General features: G+C 35.6%; 1 protein-coding gene across 2 annotated transcripts in view; it reads left to right on the top strand.

The window, feature by feature from the left end:
• The first annotated feature begins 827 nt into the window (after window positions 1-827).
• plcg1 (phospholipase C, gamma 1) overlaps window positions 828-14,337 on the top strand; it is a 51,867-nt gene continuing 38,357 nt past the window's right edge. For both annotated transcript variants that reach the window (XM_058762465.1, XM_058762466.1), the window contains exons 1-2: window positions 828-1,104; window positions 1,693-1,974. In XM_058762465.1, the coding sequence (XP_058618448.1) occupies window positions 1,758-1,974 (217 nt within the window). In that variant the 5' untranslated portion in view covers window positions 828-1,104; window positions 1,693-1,757. The remainder of the gene's footprint in view (window positions 1,105-1,692; window positions 1,975-14,337) is intronic.

The raw sequence follows: 14,337 nt of genomic DNA on the forward strand, positions 1-14,337 counted from the left end.
ACTAAATAGTGTTTCACATACTTTGTGCACAAAATAGTAGGCAGTGCACACTGTGCAGTATATAGTAAGCAGTACACTAGTAATGCATTCCAAATGTTGTCTAGGTCATCTGTGTGTCGAATTCATACAGAAAATTCACATACTGTGCGTAATATACACACTGTCAACAATAGCAAGTATAGTATTATAGTATGCCATTCTAAACAGCCATAATGCATACTATTTAACACACTTTAATAGTGTAATATACAGTACATACTGATGATCTGTGAGCAACTAAAATTCCATTCTTAACATAACCACACTTACTAGTGTTTCACAAATATTTTTTTTACACAAAATAGTAGGCAGTACACATATAGTAAGCAGTACACTAACGTATTCCAAATGCTGCCTAGGTCACCTATGTGTCCAGTTCCTAACAGAAAATTAAAATACTGTGTGTAATATACACACACCGTCAACAATAGTAAGTTGTAGTATGTTATTCTAAACAACCGTAATGCATACTATTTATTTAACACACTTTAATAGCATGCAGTGCACACTGAACAATAAGCAACTAGTATTCCATTCTGAACATAACCACACTAAATAGTGGTTTTTGCACAAAATAGTAGGTAGTACTCATATAGTAAGCAGTACACTAATGTTGCCTAGGTCACCTGTGTGTCCAATTCATACAGACAATTAAATGCGTAATATACACACTGTCAACAATAGCAAATATATAGGATTGCAGTGTACTATTCCAAACAGCCATAATGCATACTATTTCGCACACTTAGCACAGAAGAGCACACAGTCCACACTGCGCCAGCGCTCCTCTCCAGCGGTGTCTGGAGAGCGGCGCTGTGTCTTTAAGAGGCCGAGCTTCGCCGCGCCGCGCCGCGCTGTAGGGATCGGCTGATGGGGGAAGGGCTCTGGCTCTTACTCTTGCACTCATGGCGGAGAGCAGACCTCACACCGCCGCCGCTCGGATCCGCCAAACCCGCGTCTGATCAGGAGCACAGGACGACATGAGCGCTGCTGAGATCGCGGACAGACTGGACGTTGTGTTTCTGCTTTTACTGAATCCCAGAGAGCCAGCTGCATCCATACACGGTAAGACAAAACAAACCTGTGTTATTATTATTATCATCATCATCATCGTTACCAACAATATACGCGCTCCCGTCTTTCTATTGTATCTCATGTGTAGCCTTTCAAATCTGATCGGTGTGTTGAAACAATTTAGAAATGTGTAGTTTTTGATATTATTATTAATAAGCATCTGTGATTTTTTTTTTTTTTTGTTTGTTTGCATTTGTATAAAGTGATCTTATTGATTGTATTCAACTAAATTATATTAGATCAACTCTATTTAATCTGTTCACACACACTCGACTTCAGATTACAGTATATATTAGAGGAATTATTCTTATGGTCGGTGTTGTTCATTTATATGTTATAATAATCCATGCATTCCATGCACTGATTATCATCAAGCATTCACCTACTCACCGTATTACATTTCTGTCATGTATAATCTGTCTGTAACCACCAAAAAGGCCAGTAAATCAGAGTTAAATGGACACATGTGGATGCATCTTACAGCAGGCCTCTGTGTTTTCATATGCTGCGTACGCTGCTACTATTTCATAGTGTTGTTTTGTGATTTTTCTAATGCCCTTTTCTTCCTTATTTTCATAGGTGTACTCATCAGGCCTGGGAGGCTGTGAATTATTCGGAAAGGAACTGAAGAACAAACAGGGGAAATGGCTGCGACCGCGGGCTTCTCCTCCAATGGACCTGTACCCTGGACGCTGAGCGACACCGAGGTGAACAATCTCTACCGGGATCTGGAGCTGGGCACTGTATTGACGCTCTTTTACTCCAAAAAGTCCCAGAGGCCGGAGAGAAGGACGTTTCAAGTCAAGCTCGAGACCAGGCAGATTATCTGGACGAGAGGAACGGATAAAATCGAGGGCGAGAGTAAGTTAAGGCTTGTTTAATATAAGATTGGTGGATGATAAATCAGTGCTTGGCATTATGAGTTCAGAAAAGGGTAGTTGGTGTTACATTATTTGCATAATTCATAACCACAGTTTGGGTTTTGAATGTGCCCTTGGCTATTAATAAATATGCTTAATACAATTTCCTTTATAGTGGTTTATGTTTCTAAAAGCATATTCTGTTTGGGACGGCACACAAACCTGTGCTGTCAATGTTTTCATATGAAGCGCTTCATTCAACAGTTTTTGGTTTTCTTGGTGTTATGACTGTTGGGTTGGTCACACTTTATTTTAAGGTCCAATTCTCGCCATTAACAAATTGTTAAGTACGACTTTTGCCTCAATAAACTCCTAATTTGCTGCTTATTAATAGTTAGTGCGGTAGTTTAGGTATTGGGACGGATTATGGATGTAGAGGTCACTAATACTAATAAACGGCCGATATGTTAATGATAATAAGTAACTAGTTAATAGTGAGAATTGGTCCCTATGCTAAAGTGTAACCGTTTGGTTTGATATTTGCGTAAAGTATAACAATTTGGGTTTCTACAGCCTCAAAATGCATCTTCAGCCTCTGGATTCTCAGTGATTTTCGTTTGTTGCTCTGAATTGAATTGTGATCATACACTAAATGGTTTTGTTTTGGGCGAGCGGTAGGTTATGGGCTGTGTGCTAACACGTTTAACCGTAGTGTGCTGCTCGTCTCGGCTCTGATTGTAGGGCAGGCCCATCTGCGCTGCTGTTTTCCTGCAGCGGGATGTCTTACACACAGCTGCGCTTTGCTCCGGATGCACCAGCCACACTAAACAGAAGAGAAAAAAAAGCAACCAATGAGCCTCAGCGAGGTGTAATTGTGCATCTGAAGTTATATGTGACGTTCTTAAATCAGACGTTTGCTAGGGCTGCTCTGCTGAATGCTAGGGTTTAACAGAATATACTATGTCTGGCGTGTGAGGTTGTTGAAGTCATTGATATTTAGGTGTGCATGGATTGAATTGACCCAAATATGCTAATTTATTTTGTCTTTTGATAAGAGCTTTTATGGTTGCTGGAAATCAGACTGAAGATGTCAACATACTTTAAAATTGCAACTTGTAATAAAATCATGGGAAAATTCACAGCTTTAGAGAATATCAGTTATGCTATTTAAATATTTCCATGAAACTCTGCAAACTAATGTTAAAAATATCCAATAATTTTATTGGTCATAAGTAGCGATATAAAATATTTTTTTATGATGGTAACCAATATGAAAGTTTTAATTTGGTCAAGAAATGAAAATAAAGTTTGGGTAATTGGGTTATTGAACTTGGTATTTTACATATTTTTGGTCGAGGTTCAGCTGACGTGTGTTACCTCATGGAGACGCGGTCAAAACACACCGTAGGAGAAGTGCTAATGAAATTTGACACTTTCATAAATGATTTCAACCAAAATTTTGGTTTTGGACGAATATTTTCAGTTGCCAAAATTTCAGTGCATTTCTAGTCAAAAGAGATTGGTGTGTTTGATATTTGCATGGTACTTTTTTGATTGGGGAAATATGACTTCCATTTGCTGCTAGTTAACCACTGCTAGTGAAGTTTTGGTTTGTTTGCTGTAAATTTATGGCATGTTTTTCATAAACACATTGTGTTTTTTTTTTTTTTTTAAATGGTGACTCGCAACTTGTGGAATTATTATCCTGACAGTATACATTCACTCGCATTTACATCTATTTTATCTTCATGTAACGTATAGCCCACATCTTTGTTTTCAAAGGCTGTTAATGACAGGTCTTTAGAAAGCGCTGCTTCATTTGCATTATGAAAGAGTTGTTTTGGAATGCAGTTTTACTGTATCTACCAGTTAAAACCATATCGAGCGCTCTCTGTTTGTGTGCAGGTTTTGCGTGGCAGGTGACGTACAGATCTGAACTCGCACATCTAGTTCAGATGTGCTTGGCTTGGTCTTCATGCTCAAATGATCGTGCTAACACGTTTCTTTATTTTGACTGATAATCAGTGTGTCGCTCCTTATCGGCACGTCAGATAAGCTCACTTATGAATGTTTCGGTTGGTTTGTAAGCCGAGGTGGTTCTACACCAAAACTTTCCCACAACTTCAAGCTCAGATATCACAGAATCAGCCGCTAATAAAGCTCACAGTAACCGAAGGTGTATTTGTGTGTTTGGACAAACTGTGCTTTTAGAGATTTTCATTTTGATGGATTTTCCTGGATGTTCCTGTGGTAAAACTCTCTTAAGGTGTGTGTGTGTGGGTTTGTGAGACAGGAAGACTCTCGGTTGTGCTTGTGTTTCCTGCTGCCCTGTTTGGAATTGTCAAGCAGTTCTTTTGCACCAAGCCTGAGCTCCAGCCGCCTTTGTCCTGTGTGTGTGTGTGTGTGTGTGTGTGTGTGTGTGTCTCAGAGAAGAGCTTCCTCCGCAGGACTGTTGTGTTTGTACTCTCCAACTTTATCATATAAAAAGAAACAGATGGAGCAAATGTGGACACTAGTATCTGGCCCTGCTGACTGAGGTCATATGTTGGGTGTTACGCAAGGACTTTGTTCTTGTAAATTCTGACGAGTCGAGTTGATCAGAGAACAAATCTGACTGATTTAGTTCATGTGGATTTGGGTCAGAAAGTCGTCTTGCAGAAAGATTTAATCTAAAGAAGTTAAAATAAACTCTTGGTTTAGAGACGAATGATTTGTGTATAATCATGTGTTAATGAAAATTCTTGGTAATTGGTTCAGTTTAATACTCTACCAATGAAAGCTATGTCGTCTGATTTGATCGTTTGATGGATGTAAACCAAAAGATCAGATTGATTTCTCACATCATGAACATTTTAAAGCAAGTTTACCTCGATCTTTTGACATTCAAAGCTCATTGTACCATTAAAAGATCCTGCAAACATCACTAAACTAAAACTTTTGTGATCATTTAAAAAACTAGCAATGAAAAATAACCATTATATTTCTACTTCTAAATATGATTGGGATCACTTAATTAGGAAGTTAAGTAGTTTAAGTGTTTGTGAAATGAATTCTGTACTAGTCAGTCTTTGATTTATGGGTTTAGCTGAATCTGGTTTGACTAGTTTCTTCTTTGGTTTCATTAAGGACATTTTTATGACAATTGATCTTAGGATTATGATTACTTAATCATGTTTTACTCACAGAATATCTGTCAAACAAAATGGCATTGCAAGTCAGTTTATTCACTGATATACCTGCTGATTTAGGAATAAATTACTTCAGATGCATTAGATTATCAGTGCAAAGAACAAAGCACAAGGTTTGTGTCAGGTTATGTTGAAACACTAATACACTGTTAAAAATAAATGTGCTTCACGATGCCATAAAACAGTATTTTTTGTCTAAATGGTTCCATAAAGAACTTTTAACATCTGAAGAACCTTTCTGTTTCACAGAAGGTTCTTTGTGGTGAAAGAAGGTTCTGCAGATCATAAAAAGGTAAGAAAGAGATGGTTCTTTGACTGAATGCTGCTTTGTGGAACCAAAAATGGTTCTTCTATGGCATCGCTTGAAACGCCTTTATTTTTAGGAGTAGGGTACATGTACCTATTAAGCTCACCAAAATCTACATTGAGACATTTTTAGAGCACAAGATATTGGTTTCAGTACAAAAAGTTATGTTAAAATAAAATATTAATCTCTCACACAAAAATATTTAATTTTATTTTAAATGACAAACGCATTTCAAGCATTTTTGTACCCTTTAAGCACACCCCTGTTCCCATTAAGCTCACATCATGTTTTATTAAAAAAATGAAGTTTTTAAAGAATGATTGTAAAAACATTTTTTTGTAGGTACAAAGTCAATCACAAAAAAACAGAACACAATTTAAAATTGTATGCATTTTTAATTTAAGTGTGGAATTTCATGTGTGGTAAGCACTGATTAAAACAGATTTGAATGTAGAAGGATGGAAAATATTCAAGATTTGAACAGTGCTATGTGTTTTGAAGAAAACTTTAAAGGTTTTAATTAGGGCCCGAGGTGCGAGGACCCTCTTGGAATTGCTCTCTTCTTCTTCTTCTTCTTCTTCTTCTTCTTCTGCTTCTTCTGCTTCTTCTGCTTCTCCTTCTCCTCCTCCTCCTCCTCCTCCTCCTCGCATTTTGAGTGAATCGCATTTTTGAGGGCCTAAACATGCTCCAAAACTCATGTTAAATTGCGAAGATCTAGAGTTTTCGTCAAGGGGCGTGTCCCTGGGGGCCTGACAAAGTTTGATGTTTCGCCATGAAACAGGAAGTTGCTGTAACTCAGGCAAGCAATGTCCGATCTGCCCCAAACTTCACACGTTTCATAGGAGTTCAGTCCTGAACACATCTGCATGCTCATATTCAGATATAGTCATAGCCCCACCTGCTGGCAACAGGAAGTGACATGTTTAACACTGTAATGGACTCCTAGGTGCATATTAAAAAGTGTCAACAAGTGATAAATAGGCTGGCAGCATGCTACAAGCATACTAAAACATGCTAGCAACACTTAGCTAAGTGCTAAAGCATGCTAGTAATGCAGTGAAACGGGACGTTGCTGTAACTCAGGCATGCAGTGTCCAATCTGCCCCAAATTTTACAAGTTTGATAAGAGGCCTGTCCTGAACACATATACATTCCCGTATTTGGTTATAGTCATAGCGCCACCTGCTGGCAACAGGAAGTGACATGTTTTAGACTGTGATGCACTATTAGCAACACATTAAAATATGCCATTGTGTGCTAAACATATTAGCAACATGCTCAAACATGTTAGCAACACTTAGCTGAGTGCTAAAGTATGCTACTAACTCCATCAAAAAGGAAGTTGTTGTAACTCAGGCATACAATGTCCAATCTGCCTCCAACTTCACATGTTTGATTACAGTCCTGGCCTGAAGACATCTACATGCTCACATTCGGTTATATGTGATAGCGCCACCTACTGACAACAGGAAATGACATGTTTTATACAGTGATGCACTTTTAGCAACACTGTAAATTATGCCATTGTGTGCTAAACATGCTAGAATAATGGTCAAACATGCTAGCAACACTTACTAAGTACTAAAGCATGTTATTAATACCATGACAAAGGAAGTTGTTGTAACTCATGCATACAATGTCTTATGTGCCCCAAACTTCACACCTTTTATAATAGTCCTGGCCTAAACACATCTGAAGGCCAGTATTCAGTTATAATCATACTGCCACCTACTGGCAACAGGAAATTACTTGTTTTACACTAACTTAAACATGCAATGTTCAATCTGCACCAAACTTCATATGTTTGATAAATGTGCTGGCCTGAAGACATCTACATGCCAATTTCCAGTTATATACATAGCGCCACCAGCTGGCAGCATGAAATTACTTGTTTTACACTAACTTAAACATGCAATGTCCGATCTGTCCCAAACTTCACACGTTTTATAAGAGTAATGGTCTTAACACATCTTAAGGCCAATATTCAGTTATAAACATACCGCCACCTGTTGGCAATAGGAAATGACTTGTTTTACACTAACTTAAACATGCAATGTCCAATCTGCACAAAACTTCACAAGTTCGATAAGAGTCCGGGCCTGAACACATCTAAAGGCCAAAATCCCATTATAATCATACCGCCACCTGCTGGCAACAGGAAATGGCTTGTTTTACACTAACTTAAACATGCAATGTCCAATCTGCACCAAACTTCACATGTTTGGTAAGAGTCATGGCCTGAAGACACCTAAAGGCCAATATTCAGTTATAATCATAGCGCCACCTTTTGGCAATAGGAAATGTCATGCTTTATAGTAACTCAAACATACTACTTTCAATCTGCATCAAACTTCATATGTTTGATAAAAGTGCTGCCCTGAAGACATCTACATGCCAATATTCAGTTATAGACATAGCGCCACCAGCTGGCAGCAGGTTTGGCACATATAAATAACTTTGACATATTCCTCTATGTTTGCCTTTTTAAATGCATATTGCTCACCGTTCCCTCTCTCCCTGAAGCAACCGGTCGGCGGTGAGCCCGGGTGCGAGGGCCCATTCATCGCTGCTTGCAGCTTTAATTATTATTATTATTTTTTTTTTTTTTAAACAATCGATGTTGTGAAACAAGTAATACATACGCATGTGGTTTTAACAATCTAGTTTTCACTGATATTTTCCCTTTATGTCTTTCAGAGTTTGAATTGAATTTGAATGTTAGAAATATTTAAGTAAAAAGAGAAAATAAAATCTGTAAAATGTGCAGTTCGGGTACTTGATCATGATTGGTTGAGTACACACGTGGTCAGAATTGTTGCCACCCTTGGTAAATATGATCAAAGGCGGCTGTGAAAATTAACCTGCATTGTTAATCCTTTTGATATTTTATTTAAAAAATTCACAAAAATCTAACCTTTCATTGAATAATAAGAATTTAAAATGAGGGGAAATATCATTATGAAATAAACGTTTTTCGACGCTCGCGGTGATTTCAGCATCTGCCGTCTCAATGAGGACATAAATACATAAACAACATCTACAGAACTGCTCTGAGAGTCCCTTCACGAGTATTTTACCGTTTCATTTGAGTAAAACCTGCGCTATATTCACGGCAACCCGTCAAAATAAAAGTTTATCTTAAAGACATTGTGCCAAAAATATATTTCTATTGTTTAGTAGAATGTATGTGATACTATTACTACTGTTGAAATTTTTTTTTATTTTTAAAGAAATAATCACACAACATTTGTTCCATATTTTAATAGTAAATCCCCTTTATTTACCAAAAAAATTTAATGTTTAAATTTCATTAATTAAAAGACAAATTAAATTTGGGTGAAACTTTACTGTTTTTCATACTTTTTTTACTTGCGGAAAAACTTGAATCAATTTAAATAAGTATAAAGAACGGCATTGATTTTTGTACATTTTATTTTTGTTTGACTTTATTATTAAAAATAGTGTGTTTTTTAATTAGCATGTGGTACCGAAATTGGTACCAAGAACCGTGGATTTTCACTGGTATCGATACCGAATACTGAAATTTTGGTACCGTGATGACACTAATAGACACACGTCCTCTTCCAGGCAGTTTCGTGACATTTTCTGTTGATTGGAAATTCTTAATTATTGCCCTGATGGTGGAAATGGGAAATTTCACTGCTCTAGCTCTTTTCTTAAAGCCACTTCACTAATTTGTGAAGCTCAATTATCTTTTGCTGCACATCAGAAATATATTCTTTGGTTTTTCTCATTGTGATGGATGATTAAGGGAATTTGGGCTTTGTTTTCCCTCCTATTTATATTTCTGTGAAACAGGAAGCCATGGATAATTTAATGTTAATAATCACCCTGGAGTGCTCAAAATTGTGAATATGAATGGGAATATACATCAGAGATATTTTACTCATAAGAATTTCTAGGGGTTCCAATAATTGTCTAACATGTATTTGAGAAAAAACATTTATTTCATAATGATATTTCCTCCCATTTTAAATTCTTATTATCCAATGAAAACTTAGATTTTAGTGATTTTAAAAAAAAAAAAAAAAGATCAGAAGGATTAACAATGCACATTTATTTTCACAGCCTTCTTTGATCGTATTTACCAAGGGTACCAACAATTCTGACCATGTGTGTATAAAGTATATTTTGTGAATACATGCCTGTAAACTCATGATATCAGTATATCTGTGTGTTGCTTGGCAGTTATTCTCCTAAACACTGAAGAGCTACATTGCTTAATTTATCAATAAATTATTAAATTATTTTTGCTGCGTGTTAATTATGCAACCTTGCTCGCTGTATCTATAGTAATCTTTTTATAAAAGTAATCAGCCTTGTGAAGGCCACGTTGTGCCTATCAATGACCCGTAGCTGCTCTAAAATTACTGCGATTATTGCTTTTGTTTAGGTTTTCAGATCTCTTGAAAACCCTAAACAATATTATGTCATTAAAAATTACTGTATTGGGCTCTATAAGTGTCACTCTGTCTTACAGTTTAAAGACTAAATTTACTACAGACTAGTTAAGACTAGTTACTACAGAACTGTCACAGCAGAGATCCAGAATAATACAAATATAATGAACATTTTATACTGTGTTCTGCCGGAGTTCACGGTTTATGACGTGACTTTGAGGAAATGAATGTTACTAAAAAGCTAGATGGAGCTGGTGTTAGGTGTCTTATTTAATGACAATGACACCTGTGTTTCTGTCAGAGCAGCACAGGATGAGTGCGGTTAAAGAGCGAGAGGAGAGACGCACACACACACACACACAACAATATATATATAATGCGATATATCATGATAATGAATATGCACGGTCTTAATAACTACTATTAATCTTGTATTTAATCATTTATAACTGATATATAATTGTTTATGAAGGCTGGAAGTGAAAAACACCTTATATTCAGGTGTTCATAATTAAGCAGATATTTTTATCTATAAAATATATATTTTTTTATCTATAAAAGGTTTTCTTTTATAGATAAAATGAGCCAAAAAAGAGATTTAATTCAGACTGAAAGTCAAAAATTATTAAATGCCCATGAGAAATATTAAAAACTAATGCAATCCTAGAAATTGCAAAGTTAAGACATGACCATTGGACAGCAAAATGCTCAGTGTGTCAGCAGGGTCAGTCAAAAATGTGGAGAAGAAAAGATGCATGTTAACTGCAAAATAATTAAGAATTAAGGTGAAGAATTAGGTGTGAAACCATCATGAACCATTTAGTCTCTAGCACCATCATTTTCCAAAACTGCAACCTTCCTGGAGTCTCCAGAAGTACAATGTGTCAGTTTCTCAGAGACTTAGATTAAGTAAAGAATCCTAAAAAATGACCCCTACTTAAGAATCACATACTGAAGTGTAGGAAAATACTTGAAGACTGATTTAAAAAAATAGGCTTTAGACAGATGAGTTTAGAGGGACCAGCACCACATCCCCACATGTAGCATGGGCACACGTTTTTAAGCACTGCAGTTTTAAAACAACCGATTTTAAGCTGTTGAAACACAAACAACAGAGCTATATGCGTGCGCCGTCTCTGTTTCTGTGTGAGAGGACCGCACTTTTTTTTTTTTTTTGCCGCTTTATTGGCTTTGAGCGATTTACATAAACACACTTATATGCGTCAGAATCCCCGTCTTGGCAAGTATCCTCATAAATACAGCGATTTAGGTGTTAAGAGAGAGAAAACAGCTGAAAGAGAAAACGCATATGTAACAGTATATTGGATCCGGACTTCGGTCTTAAAGGGGAAGCTGTCCAATATTCGTTCTGGCTGCCATTCATATTAATCATAGCACATTGCTAGAAATTCTCTCACTGCTCTTGACTAAATCACTTTTGTAACTTTAATAAGAAGAAATAATAATAAAAAAAATAATTATATATTTATATTAGGGGTGTTAATGCTTGCGATTAATCAAATTTTAACGCGTTAATATTTTTTTTAACGCAGATTAATCATTTGATAAGGTTTGACCCCAACTTATTCCCGTCATCGCAGCGCGGAAGGTGATGAGGCTACAGCGAGCCAGTGTTGCCAGGGTAACGGCACAAGTGGGCTATTTTGAAAATACAGTCGCGGGAAAAATTACAGAGCCATGGTTTGCATTTTTTTGGGCTACTTTTATAATGTACGGCGGCCGCCCAAAGTGTATATAGACAAATAAAAATTAAAATAGATCCTTTTACTAATGTGTATTATACTTGGAATTTTTCCCTGGCAACTTAAGAACTAAGAGGCAGTTAACATCCCAAACAATGTGAGTTTCAGCAGAGCTCATGTTAAAGCTTTTACACGTCAGAAATAAACATGACAACAGCCACTATAGATTATATAAGATAATAAATGCACGATTATGATAGGATATGGTCTGTATGTGATTTTATTTTTTTTATTTTTTTAGATGAATGTGTACATCTGAAATGCTAATTTGTGCAGCGACATAAAAGGCTACAAATAGCATATTTTAACAACAGTAAACGACCAAATTCCACACATGATCGTAAAAGGAAGTTATTACAAACACTCGATGGTGGTTCGAAGTGAGTTCTGAGTAAAAGTGTACTATTAATCTCATAAATTGTCTTATGTAGCATGATGCTAATGTTAGCTCTAATGCAGCTGCAGAACAGGTCCAATTCTTCTTCATAATGCATTTTGTCATAATGCTTCACGTAAGGTCGCAAGAAAATGATTTGTTGTATTTATTTAAAAACACTTTTGATAATAGTTGTGTAAATGTATACAGGGATTGAAGCGATGTGGCTTGGTAAACGTTTTATTGCCAATATAAAGGCTGATAATGGCTGAATAAAAACAAAAGAATAATGATAAAAGAATAAGTCTCATACCTGACGGAAGTGTGAAAGGTTCTGTTTCCTTAAACTAGTTTATCATGCATTTGTTTTTCAACACATTTACAGGTAAATCCTAGTATTTTAAATTTGTGATTAATCATGATTAATCACAGTCCATGACTGTGATTAACGCAATGAAATTTTTTAATCGATTGACAGCACTTATATAATTAACATGTATTGTGTATATATGTGTGTATATATGTGTGTATATATATATATATATATATATATATATATATATATATATATATATATATATATATATATATATATATATATATAGAATCTATACATAATACATGTTAATTATATCTATCATAGATATAATTTACACAGTGAAGACTAATTAATTTACACAGTGTATGTAGCATTTCTTATTTATTGTATTTATTTATTTTTTTGTCCTATTGCTTGCAATTAGTTTCTTATACTTATTTCATCACTGACTGTTTATTTATTTTCAGTGAGCTTGAGTTTTTTTTTTTTGTCTATTTTTAGGCTTGTATTAGTTTGATATTGACCTTGGTGACAAGGATTATGAAAATTCTATGGTATCAAAGATTTTAGTATCATAAAAACCTTTTTAAAAGAAAAAAAGTATCGTGATCTATATCGTTATCGTGATATAAAATTAGTCATATCGTGATATAAGATTTTGGTCATATCGCCCACCCCTAGTCTGCACACATCCAAAAACTTATTTTAAATTCAAAATTGATTTTCGTGCACTCAAAGTACTTTCTTCTTTGCGAGACGAACATTTTCGCCATAAAACTCAGTTTGCGCGCGTGCAAAATCCACTTTTGCGCGCTCAAAATATGATCTTTCGCACTCAGAATTGTGGCAGAGATATAATCCCAAACTGAACAGCAGATACAGCGTTATTACCCCAGAAACCCAGTAAAAAAAGCAGCTGCGCTACTTTTAAAACTTATTTAAATGATTTTAATAGCCATTCAGATTTTTGTATTCACAGTGGTGTTCAGCACAGCGCCAAATACTTTAATATTTAGACTAATTAGGCTATTTATTAAAAAAAAAAAAATTACATTTTAATCTGGACTACAACATGCCCTAGAGATATTGTTTGAAAGTGTTTTGATTCTTTGTTGTTCGATCATACTTTACATTAGGGCTTCATTGGTTAACTTTAGTTAGTTAATTAATTAGTTTACATAAACTCCCAATGAAAAACTCCAAAGCCACTCTTTCTTCTCATTTGGCATGTTTGCAGTTCATTTTGCATTTACTTTAACTATCAGGCTTACCTAAAGCTCTAGAACCTGTTATTTAAAAGTAGAACCTGTTGTTTATCATTGTTCATGTTCCGTTTACACTATTAAACATATTAAGAAAAAAAAACAACAGAAAACAGCTTTTCATGTCCTTTTTGGTTGCTCTAATTGTTTTTGGTTATCCTGAGGCATGTTGCGCTGTGGTGCTTGTGTCGGTGATGCAGGTTCACATCCAGCATGTGAGGCGTTTATTATTTCTGCTGCTGCTCTTCCTGTCCTGTGGCAGGGATCATGTACAGCGATGGTATCAGATGTAATAATGTGGTGTTAAATGATCATATGTGATCCTGGACCACAAAACCAGTCATAAAGGTCAGTTTTGTGAAATAATAAATAGGCTTTCCATTGATGTATGGTTTGATAGGACAATATTTGGCTGAGATGCAACTATTTGAAAATCTGGAATCTGAGGGAGCAAAAATCACGTTTAAAGTTGTCCAAATGAAGTTCTTAGCCATGCATATTACTAATCAAAAATTAAGTTTTGATATATTTACAGTAGGACAATATCTTCATGGAACACGATCTTTACTTAATATCCAAATGACTTTTGGCATAAAAGAGAAATGGATAATTTTGACCCATACAATGTATTATTGGCTATTGCTATAAATATACCGGTGCTGCTTATAACTGTTTTGTGCTCCAGGGTCACACATTTATATGGTTATCTAAAGGTAAATCAACAAATA

The sequence above is a fragment of the Onychostoma macrolepis genome, chromosome 23, assembly GCF_012432095.1.
Source record: "Onychostoma macrolepis isolate SWU-2019 chromosome 23, ASM1243209v1, whole genome shotgun sequence".
NCBI lineage: Eukaryota > Metazoa > Chordata > Actinopteri > Cypriniformes > Cyprinidae > Onychostoma > Onychostoma macrolepis.